Source organism: Hyla sarda, chromosome 1 (assembly GCF_029499605.1).
Source record: "Hyla sarda isolate aHylSar1 chromosome 1, aHylSar1.hap1, whole genome shotgun sequence".
Lineage (NCBI taxonomy): Eukaryota > Metazoa > Chordata > Amphibia > Anura > Hylidae > Hyla > Hyla sarda.
The window spans coordinates 119,583,728-119,610,142 of NC_079189.1; the positions used below are offsets into that span (position 1 = coordinate 119,583,728).

A 26,415-nucleotide genomic window follows, 5' to 3' on the forward strand; every position below is an offset into this window, starting at 1 on the left:
TTGGGATATGGGGACGGGATATATCGAAGGGATATGAGGATGGCATATGAAGTCGGGATATGAGGATGGGATATGAGGTTGGGATATGAGGTCGGATATGGGGACGGGATATGAGGTCGGGATATGGGGACGAGATATGGGGTTGCGATATAGGGATGGGATATGTGGACGGGAAATGAGGTCGGGACATGAGGACTGGATATGAGGTCGAGATATGAGGACAAAATATGAGGACAGGATATGAGGTCAGAATATAAGGAGGGGATTTGAAGTCGGAATATGAGGAGTGGATATGGGGTCAGGATTTAGGAATGGGATATGATGACAAAAGCTTCCTCCTATGTTGCTTTTCCTTCCCCACAAGGATAAGGTAGGAAAAAAATTGCAGCGCCGGATACTCAGCTAGTACATAATAATTAGAGATGAGCGAACTTTTGAAAATTTCGATTTGGCCGATTTGCCAAATTTTTCGAAAAAAATAGTTTCGATACAAATTTATTTGCGGTGAATCTATATTAAAAAGAGCTATTTCTGGCCTAGAGAGAGCCTCAATAGGGGGTGTAGAACACTTTGCTGTGTTCTAACACGCATATGGAGTGTGCTGGGGGAGTGAAATAATACTGTTATTGAGAATAACATGCAGATTACCGGCATCGCTTTTAAAATCACTGCCGTAGAGCAGCACAATGACAGAGCCTGAAGGTGGCATCAGTATGAGGAGACCATATAGTGGCTGAATGACACAGTGTGGAGGTTTTGGCAGCATGAGGAGACCATATAGTGGCTGAATGACACAGCATGGAGGTGTTGGCAGCATGAGGAGACCATATAGTGGCTGAATGACACAGCGTGAAGGTGTTGGCAGCATGAGGAGACCATATAGTGGCTGGATGACACAGCTTGGATGAGGCTGAAACATGAAGAGACCATATAGTGGCTGAATGACACAGCGTGGAGGTGTTGGCAGCATGAGGAGACCAAATAGTGGCTGGATGACACAGCTTGGATGAGGCTGAAGCATGAAGAGACCATATAGTGGCAGAATGGCACAGCGTGGAGGTGTTGGCAGCATGAGGAGACCATATAGTGGTGGAATGACACAGTGTGGAGGTGTTGACAGCATGAGGAGACCATATAGTGACTTAATGGCACATCCAGGAGTTGGCAGTCGCATGAGTAGACACTAGGCCTTCACAATACCTAAGAGAACAAGATGAATTCTGACATTTAAACCGAAGATTTTGGGTAGCTATAACTACCATAACAAATTTTATTCCCAGACGGAGTCCCAGCAGCATCAGTAAACCATATATTGCCTGTATGACACAACCTGGAGTTGGCTGAAGCATGAGGAGACCATATAGTGTCTGAATGGCACAGCCTGGAGTTGGCGGCAGATGAGGAGACAATAGGGCCTCACAATCTCTAATAATAAAAGATACATTTTTAAATTTCAATTAAAGATGTATGGAACCTAGTGCTGCCATAAACATATATAGGTAATGTCCTAGGCTCAGCAGCATCACTAAACCATGTAGTTGCTATATGACACATACAGGAGCAGGCAGCTGCATGAGTACACAAGAGAGATTCACAACCCCTGACATTAAAAGGTGAATGTTGAAATCTCTATTGAAGAAGCATGTTAGCTAGTGCTACCATCCAAAAATTTAAGGCCCAAGCCAAGCGGCATCAGTAAGCCAAGTAGTTCCTTAAACATGCAGTCAGGAGCAGGCATCATCAGTACACCAGAGGGTTTCATAACACCTTAGATTGAAAGATCAATGTTGAAATTTCTATTAAGCATGTATTTAGCTCATGCTAAACATCTAAAAATTTAAGGCCCAAGCCAGAAGCATCAATAAGCCAATTATTTCCTGAAAAACACACAGTCAGGAGCATGCATCAGCAATACACCAGAGGCTTTCATACCCCTTACACTGAAAGATCAGTGTTGAAATTTCTATTAAGCATGTATTTAGCTCATGCTAAACATCCAAAAATGTAAGGCCCAAGCCCAGAAGCATTAATAAGCAAAGTAGTCCCTGAAACACAGTCCGGAGCAGGCATCAGCAGTACACCAGAGGGTTTCATAACCCCTTACATTGAAAGATCAATGTTGAAATTTCTATTAAGTATGTATTTAGCTTGTGCTAAATATCCAAAAATGTAAGGCCCAAGCCCAGAAGCATCAATAAGCCAAGTAGTTCCTGAAACACACAGTCAGGAGCAGGAATAAGCAGTACACCAGAGGGTTTCATAACCCCTTACACTGAAAGATCAATGTTGAAATTTCTATTAAGCATGTATTTAGCTCATGCTAAACATCCAGAAATTGAAGGCCCAAGCCCAGAAGCATCAATAAGCCAAGTAGCTCCTGAAACACACAGTCAGGAGCAGGCATCAGCAGTACACCAGAGGGTTTCATGCCCCTTACATTGAAAGATCAATGTTGAAATTTCTATTAAGCATGTATTTAGCTCATGCTCAACATCCAAAAATGTAAGGCCCAAGCCCAGAAGCATCAATAAGCAATATAGTTCCTGAAACACACAGTCAGGAGAAGGCATCAGCAGCACACTAGAGGGTTTCATAACCCCTTACATTGAGAGATCAATGTTGAAATTTCTATTAAGCATGTGTTTAGCTCGTGCTAAATATCTAAAAATGTAAGGCCCAAGCCCAGAAGCATCAATAAGCCAAGTAGTTCCTGAAACACACAGTCAGGAGCAGGCATCTGCAGTATACCAGAGGGTTTCATAACCCCTTAAACTGAAAGATCAATGTTGAATTTTCTATTAAGCATGTATTTAGCTCATGCTAAACATCCAGAAATTGAAGGCCCAAGCCCAGAAGCATCAATAAGCCAAGTAGTTCCTGAAACAAACAGTCAGGAGCAGGCATCAGCAGTACACCAGAGGTTTTCATACCCCTTACACTGAAAGATTAATGTTGAAATTTATATTAAGCATGTATTTAGCTCGTTCTAAACATCCAAAAATGTAAGGCCCAAGCCCAGAAGCATCAATAAGCCAAGTAGCTCCTGAAACACACAGTCAGGAGCAGGCATCAGCAGTACACCAGAGGGTTTCATGACCCCTTACATTGAAAGATCAATGTTGAAATTTCTATTAAGCATGTATTTAGCTCATGCTAAACATCCAAAAATGTAGGGCCCAAGCCCAGAAGCATCAGTAAGCCAAGTAATTCCTGAAAGACACAGGAGCAGTCAGGAGCAGGCATCAGCAGTACACCAGAGCGTTTCATAACCCCTTACACTGATAGATCAAATTTGAAATTTCTAATAAGCATGTATTAAGCTAGTGCTTAACATCCAAAAATGTAAGGCCCAAGCCCAGAAGCATCAGTAAGCCAAGTAATTCCTGAAAGACACAGGAGCAGTAAGAAACAGTCATCAGCAGTACCCAAAAAGGTTTCATAACCCCTTAAATTAAAGATCAAGCTTGAAATCTCAATTAAGCATTTATGTTAGCTAGTGCTACCAGAACATATTCGGAGTTAATATCCCAGTCCCGGTAGCATCAGAAAACGATATATTGGCTGAATAACACAGCCTGGAGGTGGGGAAAACATAAGGAGCCCATGTAGTGTCTGAATGGTGCAGCCTGAAGGTGGCTGAAGCATGAGGAGACCATTGAAATACAAGAATTTTAAATATAAATCTAAGATTTTGAAATTGAAATTGATGATTTTAAATGGAACTTTCAACTCCCAAGTTTTAGTGGCCCGGGTCCCGCCATGTGGGTACAAAGGACCTAATCTAACAAGGAGTCCCATGTCACATGTCAGCAAAATGACAGAGCCTGGAGGTGGCATCAGTAGGAGACCATATAGTGTCTGAATGGCACAGCCTGGAGTTGGCTGAAGCATGAGGAGACCCCAGGGCTTAACAAAAATTGTCAGAATACCACCTGACATTCAAAATAATAAAATGACAAACACGTTCTCTGAAGAAAAGGATCCTTCATTAGATGACAATATGAGTATTATGTGTCCAGTGACATAGTGAAAAATTTGCGAAAGCTCAAACTTCAAGCAGGAAACTTACTGTAAACCTGCCCGTGTGAATGTACCCTGTACATTCACATGTGGGGCACACCTCCAGCTGTTTCAAAATTACAACTCCTAGCATGTACTGACAGACCGTGCATGCTGGAAGTTGTACTTTTGCAACAGCTGGAGGCACACTGGTTGGAAAACCTTCAGTTAGGTTCTGTTACCTAACTCAGTATTTTCCAACCAGTGTGTCTCCAGCTGTTGCAAAACTACAACTCCCAGCATGTACTGATCGCCGAAGGGCGGACACTGCAGTCTCCAATAGACTGCAATGTGTTCCATGCGGATTTCCGCCTGAAGAAAGAAAACCCCATTCTACAGGCGGAAATTTCCAAGCGGATTTTCCGTTCACAAATTCCGAAGTTTGAATTTGTGTCCATTCACTGCACTATGCATTTTAGCAAGCGTAATTTCCGCCTGCAATTTCAAAGCGGAATTTCATGCGGAAATTACGTAGTCTGACCCTAGTCTAAAAGGTGAATATTGAAATCTGTATAGAACATGTATGTTAGCTAATGCTAACATCCCAAAAATGTAGGCACAGGCCCAGCAGCATCAGTAAGCCAAGTAGTTCCTAAAACACACAGCCTGGATCAAGCAGCAGGATGTGTACAGTGGGGATCAAAAGTTTGGGCACCCCAGGTAAAAATTTGTATTAATGTGCATAAAGAAGCCAAGGAAACATGGAAAAATCTCCAAAAGGCATCAAATTACAGATTAGACATTCTTATAATATGTCAACAAAAGTTTGATTTTATTGCAATCATTTACACTTTCAAAATAACAGAAAACAAAAAATGGCATCTGCAAAGGTTTGGGCACCCTGCAGAGTTAATATCTTGTACTGCCCCCTTTGCAAAGCTGAGACCTGCCAGTGTCATGGATTGTTCTCAATCATCATCTGGGAAGACCAGGTGATGTCAATCTAAAAGGTTTTAAATGCCCAGACTCATCTGACCTTGCCCCAACAATCAGCACCATGGGTTCTTCTAAGCAGTTGTCTAGAAATCTGAAATCTCACAAAGCTGGAGAAGGCTATAAGAAGATAGCTAAAGTTTTCATATGTCAATATACTCTGTTCAGAATGTAATTAAGAAATGGCCGTCATCAGGAACAGTGGAAGTTAAAGCAAGATCTGGAAGTACAAGAAAAATATCAGACAGAACAGCTTGCAGGATTGTGAGAAAAACAGTTTAAAACCCACATTTGACTGCACAATCCCTCCAGAAATATCTGGCAGACACTGAAGAGATACTTGCACAAACATGGTCTTCATGGAAGAGTCATCAGAAGAAAACTTCTTCTACGTCCTAACCACAAAAATCAGAATTTGAACTTTGCAAATGAACATATAGACAAACCTGATGCATTTTGGAAACAAGGTCTGTGGAACGATGAGGTAAAAATATAACTTTTTGGCCGGAATGAGCAAAGGTATGTTTGGAGAAGAAGGGGAACAGAATTTAATGAAAAGAACCTCTGTCCAACTGTTAAGCATGGGGGTGGATCAATCATGCTTTGGTGGTTGTATTGCAGCCAGTGGCACAGGGAACATCTCACGAGTAGAAGGAAAAATGGATTCAATAAAATGTCAGCAAATTTTGGATGCTAACTTGATGCCATCTGAGAAAAAGCTGAAGTTAAAGAGAGGATGGCTTCTACAAATGGATAATGATCCTAAACACACCTCGAAATCCACGGGGGGGGGGGGGGTTACATCAAGAGGCATAAACTGAAGGTTTCGCCATGGACTTCACAATCTCCTGACCTCAACATAATTTAAAATCTATGGATAGACCTTAAAAGAGCAGTGCGTGACAGACAGCCCAGAAATCTCAAAGAACTGGAAGACTTTTGTAAGGAACAATGGGCAAAGCTACCTCAAACAAGAATTGAAAGACTCTTGGCTGGCTAGAACAAGCATTTTCAAGCTGTGATACTTGCCAAAGGGGGCAGTACAAGATATTAACTCTGCAGGGTTCCCAAACTTTTTCAGATGCCATTTTTTTGTTTTCTGTTATTTTGAAAGTGTAAATGATGGAAATAAAATCTAATTTTTGTTGACATATTATAAGAATGTCTAATCTGCAATGTGATGCCTTTTGGAGATTTTTCCATGTTTCCTATGCTTCTTTATGCACATTAATACAAATTTCTTCCTGGGGTGCCCAAACTTTTGATCCCCCACTGTACATAAGACATTAAAGACACCTAACATTAAAAGATCAATGTTGAAATCTTTATTGAGCATGTATGTTTGCTAGTGCTACCATAAAAAATGTAGTTAATATCCAAGTCCCGGTAGCATCAGAAAACGATATATTGGCTGAATGACACAGCCTGGAGGTGGGGAAAACATAAGGAGCCCATGTAGTGTCTGAATGGTGCAGCCTGAAGGTGGCTGAAGCATGAGGAGACCATTGAAATACAAGAATTTTAAATATAAATCTAAGATTTTGAAATTGAAATTGATGATTTTAAATGGAACTTTCAACTCCCAAGTTTTAGTGGCCCGGGTCCCGCCATGTGGATACAAAGGGCCTAATCTAACAAGGAGTCCCATGTCACATGTCAGCAAAATGACAGAGCCTGGAGGTGGCATCAGTAGGAGACCATATAGTGTCTGAATGGCACAGCCTGGAGTTGGCTGAAGCATGAGGAGACCCCAGGGCTTAACAAAAATTGTCAGAATACCACCTGACATTCAAAATAATAAAATGACAAACACGTTCTCTGAAGAAAAGGATCCTTCATTAGATGACAATATGAGTATTATGTGTCCAGTGACATAGTGAAAAATTTGCGAAAGCTCAAACTTCAAGCAGGAAACTTACTGTAAACCTGCCCGTGTGAATGTACCCTGTACATTCACATGTGGGGCACACCTCCAGCTGTTTCAAAATTACAACTCCTAGCATGTACTGACAGACCGTGCATGCTGGAAGTTGTACTTTTGCAACAGCTGGAGGCACACTGGTTGGAAAACCTTCAGTTAGGTTCTGTTACCTAACTCAGTATTTTCCAACCAGTGTGTCTCCAGCTGTTGCAAAACTACAACTCCCAGCATGTACTGATCGCCGAAGGGCGGACACTGCAGTCTCCAATAGACTGCAATGTGTTCCATGCGGATTTCCGCCTGAAGAAAGAAAACCCCATTCTACAGGCGGAAATTTCCAAGCGGATTTTCCGTTCACAAATTCCGCTTCACAAATTCCGAAGTTTGAATTTGTGTCCATTCACTGCACTATGCATTTTAGCAAGCGTAATTTCCGCCTGCAATTTCAAAGCGGAATTTCATGCGGAAATTACGTAGTCTGACCCTAGTCTAAAAGGTGAATATTGAAATCTGTATAGAACATGTATGTTAGCTAATGCTAACATCCCAAAAATGTAGGCACAGGCCCAGCAGCATCAGTAAGCCAAGTAGTTCCTAAAACACACAGCCTGGATCAAGCAGCAGGATGTGTACAGTGGGGATCAAAAGTTTGGGCACCCCAGGTAAAAATTTGTATTAATGTGCATAAAGAAGCCAAGGAAACATGGAAAAATCTCCAAAAGGCATCAAATTACAGATTAGACATTCTTATAATATGTCAACAAAAGTTTGATTTTATTGCAATCATTTACACTTTCAAAATAACAGAAAACAAAAAATGGCATCTGCAAAGGTTTGGGCACCCTGCAGAGTTAATATCTTGTACTGCCCCCTTTGCAAAGCTGAGACCTGCCAGTGTCATGGATTGTTCTCAATCATCATCTGGGAAGACCAGGTGATGTCAATCTAAAAGGTTTTAAATGCCCAGACTCATCTGACCTTGCCCCAACAATCAGCACCATGGGTTCTTCTAAGCAGTTGTCTAGAAATCTGAAATCTCACAAAGCTGGAGAAGGCTATAAGAAGATAGCTAAAGTTTTCAGATGTCAATATACTCTGTTCAGAATGTAATTAAGAAATGGCCGTCATCAGGAACAGTGGAAGCTAAAGCAAGATCTGGAAGTACAAGAAAAATATCAGACAGAACAGCTTGCAGGATTGTGAGAAAAACAGTTTAAAACTCACATTTGACTGCACAATCCCTCCAGAAATATCTGGCAGACACTGAAGAGATACTTGCACAAACATGGTCTTCATGGAAGAGTCATCAGAAGAAAACTTCTTCTACGTCCTAACCACAAAAATCAGAATTTGAACTTTGCAAATGAACATATAGACAAACCTGATGCATTTTGGAAACAAGGTCTGTGGAACGATGAGGTAAAAATATAACTTTTTGGCCGGAATGAGCAAAGGTATGTTTGGAGAAGAAGGGGAACAGAATTTAATGAAAAGAACCTCTGTCCAACTGTTAAGCATGGGGGTGGATCAATCATGCTTTGGTGGTTGTATTGCAGCCAGTGGCACAGGGAACATCTCACGAGTAGAAGGAAAAATGGATTCAATAAAATGTCAGCAAATTTTGGATGCTAACTTGATGCCATCTGAGAAAAAGCTGAAGTTAAAGAGAGGATGGCTTCTACAAATGGATAATGATCCTAAACACACCTCGAAATCCACGGGGGGGGGGGGTTACATCAAGAGGCATAAACTGAAGGTTTCGCCATGGACTTCACAATCTCCTGACCTCAACATAATTTAAAATCTATGGATAGACCTTAAAAGAGCAGTGCGTGACAGACAGCCCAGAAATCTCAAAGAACTGGAAGACTTTTGTAAGGAACAATGGGCAAAGATACCTCAAACAAGAATTGAAAGACTCTTGGCTGGCTAGAACAAGCATTTTCAAGCTGTGATACTTGCCAAAGGGGGCAGTACAAGATATTAACTCTGCAGGGTTCCCAAACTTTTTCAGATGCCATTTTTTTGTTTTCTGTTATTTTGAAAGTGTAAATGATGGAAATAAAATCTAACTTTTGTTGACATATTATAAGAATGTCTAATCTGCAATGTGATGCCTTTTGGAGATTTTTCCATGTTTCCTATGCTTCTTTATGCACATTAATACAAATTTCTTCCTGGGGTGCCCAAACTTTTGATCCCCCACTGTACATAAGACATTAAAGACACCTAACATTAAAAGATCAATGTTGAAATCTTTATTGAGCATGTATGTTTGCTAGTGCTACCATAAAAAATGTAGTTAATATCCAAGTCCCAGAAGCATCAGAAAACAATATATTGGCTGAATGGCACAGTCTGGAGGTGGCTGAATGGCACAGCCTGGAGGGGGCATCAGGAGTCCTGAAAGTGACCCTAATGCACAGAATTTCTGAAACTGGGGACCAGCACCTTAATTATGTTTTGCAGTATCATTGGCAGCACAATAAGAGAGCCTGGAGGTGGTAGCATCAGCATGTGGAGACCATAGAGCAGCACAATTATAGAGCCTGAAGGTGGCAGCATCAGCATGAGGAGACCATATAGCAGCACAATTAGAGAGCCTGGAGGTGGAAGCATCAACATGAGGAGACCATATGGCAGCACAATGACAGAGCCTGGAGGTGGCAGCAGCAGCATGAGGGCCATGCCAACTGAGGGTTGTGTGTGAGGAACCCACCGACTGTTGACTGGGGGTGTCGGACATCACTTGAGACGAAGTGGATGACCGAGTGAACCGATCAACCATAGCTGCTGGGTTGTGACACGACTGCTAGCTGACACCGGGAGCTCAGACCTCTCGCTGGAACTCTGGTTGCCATGCACCCCTACTCTGCTGCGACCTCTGCCTGCGCCTGATGAATTTAGGCTTCAGCCACTCCCCTGTGCACGTCCTGGCAATACTCTTCCTGACATAGTTATTGCGTATATGAGGGGAGTACAATACGCTTCACTTCACTTAAAACAGTATTTGTCTAGAACAGCAGCAGGTGTGTACTATTGGCTGTCCTTTCACAGCATCTAGGCCTTTGACAGATTAACAGAAAAATGCGCTACAATACACCTAAAAACTCTGTATTTTTTTAAAACACCAGCTGGCGAGTACTATTGCTTGGACTTTTACAGTATGTAGGCCCTTGACAAATAACAGGTACAAAATGGTACACTACTTAGATGTACGTATGAGGTATGCACTGATGAGGGCAGAAAAAATGCGCTACAATACACCTAAAAACTCTATATTTTTGTTAAACACCAGCCGGTGAGTACTATTGGTTGGACTTTCACAGTATGGAGGCCCTTGACAGATTAACAAGTTCAAAATAGTACACTACTTAGATGTAGGTATGCGGTATGCACTGATTAGGGCAGGAAAATGTGCTACAATACGCCTAAATACTCTGTATTTTTGTAAAACACCAGTCGGTGAGTACTATTGCTTGGACTTTCACAGTATGTAGGCCCTTGACAGATTAACAGGTACAAAATAGTACTCTACTTAGACGTACATATGCGGTATGCACTGATGAGGGCAGAAAAATGCGCTACAATACACCTAAAAACTCTGTATTTTTTAAAACACCAGCTGGTGAGTACTATTGCTTGGACTTTTACAGTATGTAGGCCCTTGACAAATAACAGGTACAAAATGGTACACTACTTGTAGTGTAGGTATATGGTATGCACGTATGACGGCAAAAAAATGCGCTATAGTACACTTGGAAAACTTATTTTCATAAAACAACAGCCAGTGATTAATTTTCCCTGGCCTTTCCCTGTATGTAGGCTTTTTATAGATTAACATGTACAAAAAAGTGCACTACTTAGATGTAGGTATGTGGTTTGCACGTATGAGGGCCAAAAAATGCGCTACAGTACACTTGGAAAACTTATTTTCATGAAACAACAGCCAGTGATTAGTTTTCCCTGGCCTTTCACTGTATGTAGGCTTGTTACAGATCAACAGGTACAAAAAAGTGCACTAATTAGTTGTAGGTATGTGGTATGCACGTATGAGGGCGAAAAAAATGCGCTACTGTGCACTTGGAAAACGTATTTTCGTAAAACACCAGCTGGTGATTAGTTTTGCTCTGACTTTCACAGTATGTAGGCCCTTGACAGATTAACAGGTATAAAATGGTACACTACTTAGATGTACTTATGCGGTATGCACCGATGAGGGTAGAAAATGCGCTACAATACGCCAATAAACTCTGCATTTTTGTAGAACACCAGCCGGTGAGTATTATTGCTTGGACTTTCATAGTATGTAGGCCCTTGACAGATTAACAGGTACAAAATGGTACACTACTTAGATGTATGTATGTGGTATGCACGTAGGAGGGCAAAAAAAATGCACTACAGTACACTCGGAAAACTAATTTTCAGGCAGGGACATAATACTCCCCCTTTATAAAGCATTGGTACGGCCTCACCTGGAATATGCTGTTCAGTTTTGGTCACCTGTCCATAAAAGGGACACTGCGGAGTTGGAAAGGGTGCAGAGACGCGCGACTAAACTAATATGGGGCATGGAACATCTTAGCTATGAGGAGCGATTAAAGGAGTTATAATTGTTTAGTCTTGAGAAGAGATGTTTAAGGGGGGATATGATAAACGTATATAAGTATATTAATGGCCCATACAAAAAATATGGAGAAAAACTGTTCCAGGTTAAACCCCCCCAAAGGACGAGGGGGCACTCCCTCCGTCTGGAGAAAAAAAAAGTTTAGTCTCAAGGGGCGACACGCCTTCTTTACCGTGAGGACTGTGAATTTATGGAACGGTCTACCTCAGGAACTGGTCACAGCAGGAACAATTAACAGCTTTAAAACAGGATTAGATACATTCCTGGAACAAAATAAGATTAATGCTTATGAAGAAATATAAAATCTCATCCCTTCCCCAATATCGCGCCACACCCCTACCCCTTAATTCCCTGGTTGAACTTGATGGACATATGTCTTTTTTCGACCGTACTAACTATGTAACTAACTATGTAACTAACTATGAATTTGTTGAATTGTTGTGGATTTTTTCCCGGCAACTCAGAGGAGTTGGAAACCAAAACCAACAAAACCCACGTGCGACAAACAAGATGCGACATAATAATAAATACCAGGGGAAAAAAGCAGTCAGGTAAGAAAGCAAGATAGACTTACAACACGATTTTCTAAGTAAATGAGGGCCACTGTCTACAGACTAGTATAAGCAGCAGGTGATTTCTTGTGGAAAAAATACACAGAATTGTGCTGAAAAATCATTCCTGCCTCCTGTGATAAGGTTAATGAAGTTAAGGCAGCTTGTTGATATGTATGAGGCAACGAAAAGTTATCTGTCTCCTTCCAAAGCACTGCAGTGCTCTCTGTCCACAATGCTGATGTGACTAGCAGTTGGCAGTGGAACGCTGCATTATTATAATCAATTCAGCGTGTCTGTGTAACACACAGAGACATGCAGCCGTCCAATCTCTCTGCAGTGTATGGCATGAAATGAGCAGCCGCAAAATGGCTGCCGAATATATAGGGCTGTGACATCACAGGGGTCAATGAATGCTGATAGGCTGCATCCTGCATGTGATTCAGGTTCATCCAACCTACCTCCCTTCCCGCCTTGCCTTCCCGCCTTCCCAGCATCCCCTGCCCCATGTAATGACATGTGGATCCACCATTTTAGGTGTCCTGGAGCCTGGAACGCTGTAAAATGAAGTTTAATGAAGTGATTTGTGCGATAGAATCGCAGCGATATTCGCATTCGTTGCAAATCAAATAAATCCTGAAATTTGTAACGAATTCGGGTTCGTCTGCTTCGATTCGCTCATCTCTAATAATAATACAAAAGTGGTAATGCTTATTTAAATAATCTTAGTTTAAAAAATTAACATTGGCTTTTAGGCTAAGTTCAGACTACCAAATTTCCGCCTGCAATTCCTCTTTGAAATTGCAGGCGGAAATTCCGCTTGCTAAAATGTACTGTATAGTGCATGGGTTTCCGTTCACAAATTCACACTTCGGAATTTGTGAAGCGGAATTTGTGAACAGAAAATCTGCTTGGAAATTTCCGCCTGGAGAATGGCGTTGCTCTTTCTTCAGGCGGAAATCCGTGCGGAACACATTGCAGTCTATTGATTCAGTCAGCGCTGGCCGCACTCGGGGTGGAAATTTTCTGCCCGGAGATTCCATAGTCTGAACCTAGCCTTAGTCTTGGCTCTTGGCTAACTATACAGTCCAGCCTCACAAGCACTGTTAGAACATATATTTTTGTGTATAAAGATTGACTATGAAAATGGTTTGCATTAACTTCAAACTTGGAAAGATGTTTTGGTCTCAACCAAAACGTTGCAGAATGTTTTTTTATCTTCTCTCCCTCTGGTGCCATAGAGGGGGGGTCCCTCTATCACACCATAACATCTCTAAATGGTCCACCATCTTTGCATAATAGGATGCCTGTCAGTACTACAGGTACAGAAGTGCAGAAGTATTGCAGTGTTATATCAGTGATCAGGAGATTTTCTAGTAGCAAAACAGAAAAACCTTAATCCTATTATTAAATGTTTTATCCCATTGGGGCAGATAACTATAAATTAATTGTTAAATTGTGTAAATTAAACTAGATAGTTAGGGCTTGTCTACACTACATATAGATTTTGCTGGAAGCAGCCTCCCATTGGTCTCAATGGGAGGCTGCTGCCCAGTTTACATGTCAAAAGTTCCATGGCTGATTCCATAGCATAGTTCTGGATCTGCTGAGAAAATTCAGAAAGGTAATCCATAGCAGAATTTCATCAGTGTGAACTTACCCTTAAAGAATGCATCAGATTTATCAAAGGGACTCAGTTTGAAAATCTGATGTAAATTTAGACCACCTAGTCTTAGTTTAGAGCCTTTTTAATTAATTGGATTATTTTAATACCAAAAATGTGGACCATTTCTCCTTTTCACCAAAGGGACATCTTCATTCCATTGCGCACCTTTATTGGCCAAGACACAAAAGTGTCAAATCAAAAGTGTGTAACAAGTCATTTAGGCCATATAATTTTGCCAGATTTTTTGGACAAACAGTTTTTTTCTCTGATGTGTGTAACAATTCAGAGTGTAAGACAGCAGCTCATCCCTATTTATCTGCCTGTCTTATGATGTGTCTGTGGATGGGAGACTTTGTGGGACTTATCTATATATTCAGACAGCCACAGACATAGCATCACATCAACAACAGCCGCTACAGAGCAGCACACCAGTGCGAACACCTACCATGTGCTCCCTGCCAGAGGGCCGGGAGAATGCTAGGAGGAAACCCATAAGCAGTCTCTTGCTTACGACTGGGCTGATTGGGTGGAGTGCTGGCTATGAAAGAGGGGATAGACTACAAATGTACAACAAAAATAGAGAAATATAACCACACATCCACCATTTGTATTTCCATCTACTTGCTTCTTAGCATGTTTCAAAAACTAACAGGTTGTTAGTATACATTTTTATCAAACAGTACAAGCCCACTCGCTACATCAAGGCCACTAGACAGGGAGCACATGAAAGGTGTTTATACTGGTGTGGTGCTCTGTGGCGGCCATGGTTACTGTGATGCTTAGTCTGTGGGGTGGAATGGTGTGGCCCGGGTAGCAGTAGGGCTGCCAGGCCACTGGGTCATTCCCCCTGTGGGCTTGGTGTCACGTAGGCAGTGGTCACCGCTGGGTGCTACGCCAATGTTAGGTTAGGGACCCACTCTTACTAGGTGGCCTTGACGTAGCAAGTGGGCTTGTACTTTTTGATCAAAATGTATAATAACAACCTGTTAGTTTTTGAAATTATGCTGAAAATCAAGAAGAGCAAACTACAAATTATTGATGTATGGCTATGTTTCTGTTTCTCTTTATTTGTTTAACATTTATGTTACAAAAATGTTTTTACTCTAATGTCCTAACTCAGGAAACTAAGGAAACAACCAGATTTAAAGATTCTTATTTCTGTTATTGCAGGATGAGGATGTAAGAGAAAGTCGTTTCAGCTTTACAGCATATGGTATGGGACCTTGTCTACAAGCAAAAGATGGAGTGACTCCAAAGGGACCAAACCCAGCACCTGCAGCACCTAAAACCCATGAAGAGATGAGAAAAGTGTTCATTGACAGAGCAAAAAAGATAGACACAGTTTCTCGGGCTGGCTTCCCCTTGGCCTTTTTAATATTTAATATCTTCTACTGGGTGATCTACAAGATTCTAAGACATGAGGACATTCACCAGCAGCAAGATTGAAAGACTAAATGCTGGTGTGTGAACAGTAGGGTTGTACACAAACGTCTGCACATCAATGTCCTAATTCCCTTTTTTCTTAATACATAACGAAGCTTTTAAAGTAAAACAAAATATCAACACAATCTAATGGTACAAACACAGCTACAATATACTGCCAACTGTTTTTACATGTTATTACTCAGAGGTGTCAATACACAAATCTTACTGTTTTTAAGGGATTTTACTTTATACTATACACAACAGGACCAAAGTACAAAATTGGTTGCAGGTGCATTGTGACCAACAATTGACATATTTATTTCAAATTTGTGAAAACTTCTACTTTTTGTGAAGTAAATTCTATTTTTTAAGTATTACTAATGTCACATTTTGTACAAGAAAAACAATGCTGAAAGGAGGGCAAAACTATAATCAATTTGCTTATTATACATTGAAAATAATAAGAAAAAAAACTAGTAACCATTAAAGCCCACAGAGCATTATCTCAATTTAAGCCATGTCCATTAAGATAAAACCTGCTTAATTCTAGAAAAACATTGAAATTCACTGCAACATTGTAAAAAGCCTAGTTACTGCAATTGCGGCTAATATCGGTATATGTGAGCAATGGAGAAGTTCCATTATAAAATATCAGATTAATATTGTCAGGTTAGATACAAAAATATGTGATGGAACTTCAAAAAATCTTTTTCTAAAAACTAGGGGCAACTTATAAAAACTTGTGTAATAATAAAGTGAAAACATTGTCCAAAGGAATCAATCAGATTGCTTTTTAAAGCCATTTTTAAAAGAATCTCTGAAAACTGAGAACTGAAATTGCACTAGTTTTAATAAATATCCCCTATGTCCATGTATCCATGGCAGAATTTCTGAGTGAAATCATGCAGAAAAATCCTGTTCGGACCTTCCATTGCAGCAGAGTCGCATTGTGTTCAATGGGATTCTGCCTCACCCTACATAAGGCAGAATTGTCAAAAATCACAATTCTAGTCTCTGCAGAAAGAATCAATGTGTAAATTCTTTCTGCAGAATCCGCAGAGAAATGCATTGCGATCTATGAAGTGGTCCTTACATCAATATATTCTGCCGATGCCTGCTGTTTGCAGAATGTCCACTAGAAATTTTCCCGTTAGACATTCTGCAGAAATTATGCTGTGTGAACATGGCCTAAGTGTTGTAGAATATAGCAAAAAGAACTTAAAGCAGAACAATCCCTAACTGTAAAATCGTACAACTCTCGTGCCATTTTCGAATTATAGCCAAGTAGTAAGGAGCAGAAACAAATAGTCATGGTACTTAGTTGACATGTTAGAAAAATGTTTTTTTTTAACAAATTGGTACCTTGAAGGTGAAAAGACAGAGTTCACATGACTACAGAAGGAGAATATATTGTAACATATCTATTCAATACTTATTGAATTATATATATACTTAATTCCCGTAAACTTAATTTTATTTAGGGTGCGTTCCCACAGGGCGTATACGCAGCGTATTTGACGCTGCGCAAATTTTACGCCAGCAGCAGGAAATACGCTGCGTATCCCATGCTCACTATACACACAGGGCTTTCCGGCGGCAGCCCTATGTGTGTAGTGAGTTTTGGAGGCGGGGCCGTGTGCCGGCGTGTCTGTGACGCGTGGCCCCGCCTCCAAAACTCACTGCACACATAGGGCTGCTGCCGGAAAGCCTTGTGTGTATAGTGAGCAAGGGATACGCAGCATATTTCCCGCTGCTGCCATAAATTTTGCGCAGCGTCAAATACGCTGCGTATACGCCTTGTGGGAACGCACCCTTACTGTATATCTAAAATACTACTTATTTTTGGTAACATAAAATCATAATGTTACTGTATGTTTTTGTCACTTAGATTTAAATGGTACTGTCAGATTCAAAACATCTTGGCAAAACATTAACCTTTCTAATATACTTCATAAGAAAATTTGATTTCCTTTTAATAGAAATCATGGCTTATAAAATCATGGCTTTGTCCAAGCTGAAGCACAGGCATGGACAAAGTCCTGTAAGTGAGGGTGGGCTAGCACTCCTCTGTGCTCTCTCCTGTCTGATAGGACTCCTCTGTGCTCTCTCCTGTCTGATAGTACTCCTCTGTGCTCTCTCCTGTCTGATAGCACTCCTCTGTGCTCTCTCCTGTCTGATAGGACTCCTCTGTGCTCTCTCATGTCTGATAGGACTCCTCTGTGCTCTCCCCTGTCTGATGTCACTCCTCGGTGCTCTCTCCTGTCTGATAGTACTCCTCTGTGCTCTTTCCTGTCTGATAGTACTCCTCTATGCCATCTCCTGTCAGATAGCACTCCTCTGTGCTCTCTTCTGTCTGATAGTACTCCTCTGTGCTCTCTCCTGTCTGATAGCACTCCGCTGTGCTCTCTACTGTCTGATAGCACTCCGCTGTGCTCTGTCTCATAGGACAGGAGAGAGCACAGAGAAGTACTTTCAGACAGGAAAGAGCACAGAGGAGTACTATCAGACAGGAGAGAGCCCAGAGGAGTACTATCAGACAGGAGAGAGTACAGAGGAGTCCTATCAGACAGGAGAGAGCACAGATGAGTACTATCAAACAGGAGAGATCACAGGGGAGTAGTATCAGACAGGAGAGAGCACAGAGGAGTCCTATCAGATATGAGAGAGCACAGAGGAGTCCTATCAGACATGAGAGAGCCCAGAGGAATCCTATCAGATAGGAGAGATCACAGAAGAGTGCTATCGGACAGGAGAGATCACAGAAGAGTGCTATCAGACCGGAGAGAGCACAGAGGAGTGCTATCAGATAGGAGAGATCACAGAAGAGTGCTATCAGACAGGAGAGAGCACAGTGGAGTGCTAGCCCACCCTCACTTACTGGACTTTGTCCATGTCTGTGCTTCAGCTTGGACAAAGCCATGATTTTATAAGCCATGATTTCTATAAAAAGGAAAGAAAAAAATCTTATGAAGTATATTATAAAAGTTAATGTTTTGATGTACAACACATAAAAAGTTTTTGTATCTTACAGTGCCCATTTAATGTTTTGGTTGTGATTAACATGAGCGGAAGTTATCAGATAGTCCAGTCTACAGGTATAAGTAAAGATACTTTACTTCACTACTGGTCCTGCTCAGGCAATGTGGCTTCCCCCGTAATAGTGAACAAAAAAATTTGAAAGACATTGGAATTTTTCAGGTCAGAAAAGAAAAATCTAAGTGATACATTCTATTTAAAGTGTACCTATCGTTAACAAAAACTTTTTATTTAATGTAAATGATAGCATTATATGTATATATGCAATTTACATTGGATATATGTGACTATTTTTGTCCCAGCAGCTATTGCCTGTGTGTCTCTATGAGGAGTCAAAATACAGGAAGGGAGGGTGGACAAGCAGGGTTCTGTGCACTAAGGAAAAGAAGAACAGTGTGCACTAAGGCTCTATAACATGCTCCTGGCTCATACATCAGGATGATTGACAAGCCAGGAGTCTGCACAGATCCCTGCTTTTCCTACCCTCACTTCCTGTTTTTGGACTTCTCATAGAACCACACAGACAATTGCTGCAGGTACATCATTTTTTCACCCAAAAATATACACAATTTTTAACCAATGTATATTACAAATATACATATAATGTTATTTTCTAAATTATTTCAAAATTTTTTGTTGATGACAGGTACACTTTAAGCTTACTGACTTACTGACGTTAAGCTTACTGTACTGTTTTGCTTTTTTTAACACTAAAGGACAGGATCCTTTGGCAGTGTGTATACACTTCTAGTGTACACTTGTTGGGATTAGTTCCTGGCAATCTTTCAGTAAATCATATACATATCTGTTGTATCAAAACTGATGAGAAATAGATTATTTTTACAAATGTAAATAGCAAACACCATGCTAGCTTACACCATGAAATATCTTTGAGTCCCAAAATAGGAATTAGATTTAAAAAAAAAAATTGTGATGCAAGTCGGGACAGATACAATCAGTTGCCAAATAAGTATACATCAGCTGCACAAAAAATACAGAAAAAAGTACTGAAAAAGCCTCTCAGGACCTAATAATAACTGCCAGTCATACATGTGCCAAGTTTTAATAATGTTTTGTTATAACAAGTGTCATAGAGCCAACCAGTGTCTACCAAGTGCTAAGGAGCTGTACCAAGAGTCAATGTGGCCCCCCAGAAACTTGTTGGGTAATAAAATATTAATTTCTATTACTATCCGTAATCCATATTAAATATATTTATCCTTACATGTAACATTTCACTTTTTCACATTTATGGATAGGACAAATTAAGCAAGCAAACTACTTTTGTACAATTTCTACCTAACTTCAATTCACAGTCGATTTTCTACATTTATGCTACATACATGAAGATTTATCAGGGCAGACAAAAAGTGAAGGGATTGTCCAAAAAAGGCACTCCGGTTACTACTTTTATTCTAAATTTATTCTACATTTTTGATAAATGTTCTGAAATATCATTGGATTTTGAAGCATTGCCGTATGAATTACAAGCAGAGATTTATTTCTAAAGCACACTTAGGTTTCCACACAGGTTATTTTATTTTTTTTTGGCATTTTTTGGAAAAATATTTATAAACCAAAGCCAGAAGTGTATTCAAAAGAAATAGGAAATATAAAAGAATAGGAAATATAAAGGAACAGGAAATACATTATACTTCTCCTTCCTACTGGATCCACTTCTGATTTTAGCTCAAAAACTTATGTGGCAGTGTTCCAAAAATTGCCAGAAAAAAAACCCATGTGGAAACTTAACCATATACAGATCTTTGTTTTGTTTTTAATTTTGTATATATTATTGTTGTTCATAAAAAAAAAACATAGCTGCATTCCTGCATATATGAAGGCCTCCCAATGGCAGCGTGGCCTGAGAGCTGCTCATTTCTGTCTTCCCTATTGGATAGCCAGGAACACTCAGCGCTGTCAATCCCGAATGTTGACATTAAAGGGGTATTCCTTTGGTATTCCAAAGGATAGGGGATAAGATGTCTGATCGTGGGGGGCCCGCTGCTGAGACCCCCTGCGATCTCCCTGCTGCGGGTGCTGAATCTCCAGTTTCGGAAACCTCCGGGTTTCCGGGACTGGGGACGTGACATCATGTAGGGGATAAAATGTTTTTGCCCAGAATACCCCTTTAACATCAGGCTTCACTGGAGGAACATTTGCCGACTGATAAGTTATATGCGTGGCTGAAACTGACACTATTAATGAGATACTTACTCTCCTCAATATCTGCCATGATATTATGTAAAGTATAGGTAAAAGCTTTAATACTATTGATAGTATAGATGAAATCATTTTCAAGAGAGTCAATAATAGATGATTATTTGAAGAGAGTCAAAATTCCACAGTATAACATACAATGTTAAAATATGCTGCATTTAGATTTTGTTGGGGAAACTTTCTACTACTACTAGAATAGCTACTAGAAAGTTATACTTTATTAAATACAATAACTAGTCTATATTTTCCATCTTTGAATGATCTTTAAAGACTTTTGCACATTTTTTTTATTAGTGTGCTGCATAGTACAAACCGACATTGCATTAGCAGTGCTTTAGACCCCATTGTGATTGGAGAAATCAGTCATGTGACTTCACTCCAACCACCCGGTAGCTTCACGACTTACTGGTCAGACTGGAGATCATTCTTATTCCTGACCTCTGTTGGACTACATGCATCTCCCCACTAAGGCTAGGTTTCCACACAAAAAGTAAAAAAATGTGTCAGTATTTATAATGCAGTGTTAGCATAGCCTAACTTGTCAGTAATGAAGACAAAAAGTAGTGACAAGCATCAGTGCATGAAAAGCTTAGTATATTATAGTCTGAAATCTGAAGATACAGTACATTGATTTGCACCACTGTCTAATAAATGTGTGAGTGGCTACAAATAATTTAAAAGAGTAGTCCATTACATAAAAACTTATCTTCTCTCTGCAGGATAGGAGATAAGTGTCAGATTGCAGGGGTCGGACTGATGGGAACCCCCACAATCTCCCGTCTGGCACCCCGGCTCTATGCATGAATGGATTGTGTTGAACAGGGCCCAATTCTGTTCCTCCATGTATCTCTATGGGAGAGCTGGAGATGCAGCGTTCCGGCTCTGCCTTAGAGATGTATGGAGGGGGTGTATCGGCCACAGAATTGTGCCCTGTTCAACGCAATCCATTCATGCATAGAGCCGGGTGCCAGACGGAGATTGTGGGGGGTCCCATCAGTCGGACCCCCACCTTCTGACACATCTCCTATCCTGCAGATAGAGGATACGTTTTTAAATAATGGACTACTCCTTTAAATTATTTGTAGCTATTTTTTGGGCTTGAAAAGAAGCTTGAAGGGCTTCTGATATACAATGTAGACAACAGTGCAGTGTTAATACAGATGCCAAGCAGCGTAGCGCTCTACCCACTGTAAGCAAATTACAATACTGAGGTGGACTGAGAACTAAAGTGACAGCCTCCAAGCTTTAGAATGATCAGCCATGCAAGCAGACTGTTTCCATTGAATTGAGGAGGCAAGGGGAAAAATCCAAGATAACAGGTGAGGGCAATACCTAAATACTATATTATATTCACAACAAAGAGAGCAGAAGAATGCAATAAAACGTTTTCCTGTTTTTTTCTCAATTTTTATTCATAGAAGTCTTTTTCTTTCTGTCTACCAAACTTTATCTAAATCTACATGCTGTAATAGCACACCCAATTGTAATTCCATATATGTTATGTAATTGTTACTATTTGCAGTTTCACCACATAGTTAATTGCGATTACTCATATGGAATAGCTTCAGAATCACCTGATTTATCTTCTTGTCATTATTCTCTATTAATATGTAAAGGCCGGATTAATTCTGATTCATAAATACTTATCACCCTCTAATTTTAGCTTTGTAAAATGGTTCAAAGTATTTTTCATATCTTAGATTTTATGACATATTTTAATTGGAAATCTGACTGGAAGTGGTTTCTTGGGCAAATTATAAAATATATTGTTCAGTTGTTCACTAAGAATTTATCGTCCGCTAAGAATTTATTAAGAATGAGCATGTATAACAGAGACAAAATGTTTGTTGAGTTTTTATACATTGTATGTTGCCATATGGTGTTAAAGAAAATCTTTCACCAGTGGCACCTGCACTAACTTGTTGGTACCAACAGATAGTGCAAGTGACACTGATGACAACGGTACTCACCGTTCCGTTGTCCCGTTCTGTGGCGGGGATCTAACCGCTGCTGTTCTCTCACAGTGGGACCCAGCAGGGAGCAGCAGCAGTGACGTCACTGAGCTCCGCCCATGCCTCAAGCCGCTGCTGCTCTCTGCAGGGTCTCGCAGCAGCGGCTTGAGGCATGGGCGGAGCTCAGTGACGTCACTGCTGCTGCTCCCTGCTGGGTCCCACTGTGAGAGAACAGCAGTGGTTATGTCAGTAAGCTCTGCCCGTGCCCCAAGCTGGGTGCCCGAAGCGGAGCTAACGGAGGAGATTACCGATGATCCCCACCACGGAACGGGACAAGGTAAGTACCGTTGTCATCAGTGTCACCTGCACTATCTGTCTACACCAGTGGTCTTCAAACTGTGGCCCTCCAGATGTTACAAAACTACAATTCCCAGCATGCCCGGACAGCCGTTGGCTGTCCGGGCATGCTGGGAGTTGTAGTTTTGCAACATCTGGAGGGCCACAGTTTGAAGACCGCTGGTCTACACCGACAGGTTAGTGCAGGTAACACTGGGGACAGATTTCCTTTAAATTCAGAACTATATTTTCCCTTATAAGTGATATTTTGAGGAAAGAATCTCTTTATATGAAAATGCCACATAAAAGTGTAATGCAATCATTGCACACTAATGGAAACTATGACAAGGCAACATCAATCATATATAAGAAATCAGAAATAAAATAATAGATCTCTTTTCAAATAATATTAAAATAACCTATTATGCTTTAATAATCTGAAAGATCAAGCACATGGCCTCCCAGTTGTCATGCAGAGCACTAAATAACCAAACTCTGCTTCTTATTATCAGGTTCCCTTATCATGTGTTCTTCCACTTACGTCATTAAGGGAGAAAAATTATAAAATAAAAAATAGACTTTTCAGATCATTAGATCGATAATCACTTATATGAGCACTGTCAGAATCAAAAACTTTTTATATGTTGTACCCTCCTAATTTAATTGAATTGAAATGTATCTACTTTTTTTTGGAAATCATGGCTTATAAAAAAGACCACCAGGTGTCCCCATAACATTCAGAACAAAGTCTTGTCCAGCATCATCTTTGTCCCAGCTAAACCACAGGCTGGGACAAAGTCCATAAAGTGACGGTGGGACTAGAACTCCTCTGTGCTCACTCCTGTTCTGTTTATCAGACTACAGCATGAAAACAGAGAGCAGAGATTGGATGAACATACCCAGCACAGCACAGCAGACTCAGGGCAGAAGTGAATGCATGGTGAGTGAGGGCGGGCTCAGTGCTTACCTCAGACAAGTCCCTTTCCTGAGCAGTGGATGTCAGAATGAGTGATTTGTGAGCCAAATGCAGAAGCTAGACACATAAAAAAGACATGTAAAGAATCTGCATGACCTAGTGAGTAACATATGTCAGCATTTTATTTTTAATTTTTTTTGTGATATGACACTTAAACAACTCATGATGAACTCATTGTACTGTGTGGCCTGGTATGGATGTCGTTAGGCCAGTGTTTCATGTAGTAACATTCACAAAATAGCTAAAAATCCCCAGTAGACCTCTGGGTTCTTCAGTATGTGTTAAATCTGGATATTGCCCCAGATTTTACCCCATGGGCTACAGTGAATGGAATCCTCCTCAGCAAAACAATAAGAAAATCATGAAACACAGGGAATGCTGGGGAATTAAATCTGTTCTAAAATCCTTAAAGACTATCATGCAGCATGTACATTTTCTATCTTTATATACTAGTTTTCTGCACAAAAATCTGCAGCAAGAATTTCCTATGTGAAAATATTCAGATGTATGCAGGAGTCATATTGCTACAAATTTTGCAACATGATGAAAAACTATTGGGGCTTAAGAATTTCAGATTTTTTTGTGTACACCCCAAATTGTAAATGATGCGTTTTTTTGTTTTGTGAAATCTCTGGTCAATCTTTTAGATTTTTTTTCATGCCAAAATTTGTTACAGTGTCCAATTATGTAAATTGTGTGATAAAAAGACCTTTATTTTTCAGTCTAAAACATTTATATATTGCTACTTGTATTTTTATCCAGCTTTTATGCCTTAAATAGATCTTTTTCCATTTCTCAGTTGGGTCACATTGATCTTCATGTGATCTACCAATGTCTCTAGTTATGTTCACATACAGTATATTTGTCTGTTTTTTTTGGCACCATAAAATAGTACGAAAACAGTAGATTTAAAAACAGATCAAAGAACGGTCGTCTCTTAATAATTCATTCCATTTAATTAAATTGAGAAACAGCTAGTAACAGTATAATTTTACAGTTATAACAGTGAAAGGTCCTTTTTTCAGCTTTGTATGGCTCAAAATATTTTTTTCTTCTCAAAATGGCTGGTGCAATTGCATAATAGCCTTTGCTATAGCCAAGAAAAAAAAAAGACTTTTAAAAAAAACTTGATGACTGTTTTTCCTTGAAAAAAGGTAAAAGAAACTGCATTTTATTAAGCTGAAAATATGGACCTAAAAACTAAATGTACATATAGCCTCTGTTGTAGTAAGAGGTAACTGTAGGAGGCAGCAGTTTGTGTAGAAAGAGCAATTAGGGTACGTAATGGTGTAAACAATGTATGCCATTTTTAACCATTTTTTTTTAAAATACATCATATTGGATTTAATGAAGAAATATATAACTATTAATAAACTAAATAAATAAAAATAAAGAAATGAAAAATGAAATCATAGGCCAGAGTGCTTCTTTAAAGAGTAGTTACTCTAGAAGTAGAAAAAAGGTTTCATATAAAAATAAAGCTGCTAAAAATATATACAATATCTAAAATGTAAAAAATATTGCAAAGTTTCATTCTGATTTAATTTTAGAAAAAGATAAATATGACACAGTATTATTTTTTTAATGTCAAATGAGCTAAGTTATGTCTTCCTAAAAATTAATTTGCTTAAATCAAATACATGTATATAGATATAATATATTCTCTATCTCAGCAATAACTGTATATTTGACATAGAATTTAACTCTATTACCAAATTTATGTTGTCTTTGAATGTAACACTGAAAAAAGATGTAAAACCAAAACGTCCCTTTTCTGTAAAATGTAAAAATGTAATAAATTACTTGTAGTAAGAGGTACACTTGCTGCATCTCCACCTATGATATGTAATATATTAATCCCCAATATTCTTTATTTTTTGTAAGATCAATTACAAACGTGAAAGCGCAGTAAACATAAAAGGTACCATATTTTTCTTATGATTATCATTAGTTTTTTGTATTCCTTTGATTTTACGGTAGGGTTCACACGATGTACAATTTCCAGTCAATTTTTTTTTTCATGGGCATAATCTACAAAAATGCTGACGAAAATGTTCAAATTCCACCCCGTGTTTGTGTGGGTTTTCTCTGGGTATTCCTGTTTCCTCCTACATACTGATAGGTGAACTTAAATTGTGAGCCCTAATGGGGACAAGGGCCAATTTGAGTGTACAGCACTGAGCAATCTGTCTGCGCTATAGAAACAAAGAATTATTTTTAAATGTGCACATAACATAAAAAACACCTGCAAATTTTACTTAGTCTGAACCCAGCGTTAAGTTGAATTGTAAAATGATGTGACTTACTCATTAATTTAAAGCAGTATTATTCCTTGATAATGAAGCAAAAAAATAGCAAAATGTTAGACGGGTATTTTTTTTTTCTACTTTTGTTCCTTAAATAAAATTTCACTTTGACTAAAAACATTCTCCAATTACACTTTATAAAAACTTTGTTTCAAAAGCAAAGACACAGGGGATTTACTAAGCAAAATCAGCCAAAATTCTAGCACAGACTGCTTTTAAATGTGCAAATCATGTTGTATATTTAATTTGTTATAGAATGTTTTTACAATACTTTACAGTGTTAAACTTGTTAGGAAATAAGGGTACGTGGTTAAAAGGAATAAGAAGCACTAAATCAATTTCCGTGGTGTGCTTTTTCCTTGGCCCCAAAAAATATACCTAAAATATCTCAACTATCAGGTAATGTT

The 26,415-nt window shown here is 39.6% G+C and overlaps 1 protein-coding gene across 1 annotated transcript in view; it reads left to right on the plus strand.

Moving 5' to 3' along the window:
- GLRA3 (glycine receptor alpha 3) overlaps positions 1 to 16,713 on the plus strand; it is a 205,424-nt gene extending 188,711 nt beyond the window's left edge. The window contains exon 9 of the mRNA XM_056560691.1: positions 14,928 to 16,713. Coding sequence (XP_056416666.1) covers positions 14,928 to 15,203 — 276 coding nt within the window. The 3' untranslated portion in view covers positions 15,204 to 16,713. The remainder of the gene's footprint in view (positions 1 to 14,927) is intronic.
- Positions 16,714 to 26,415: the final 9,702 nt, after the last annotated feature.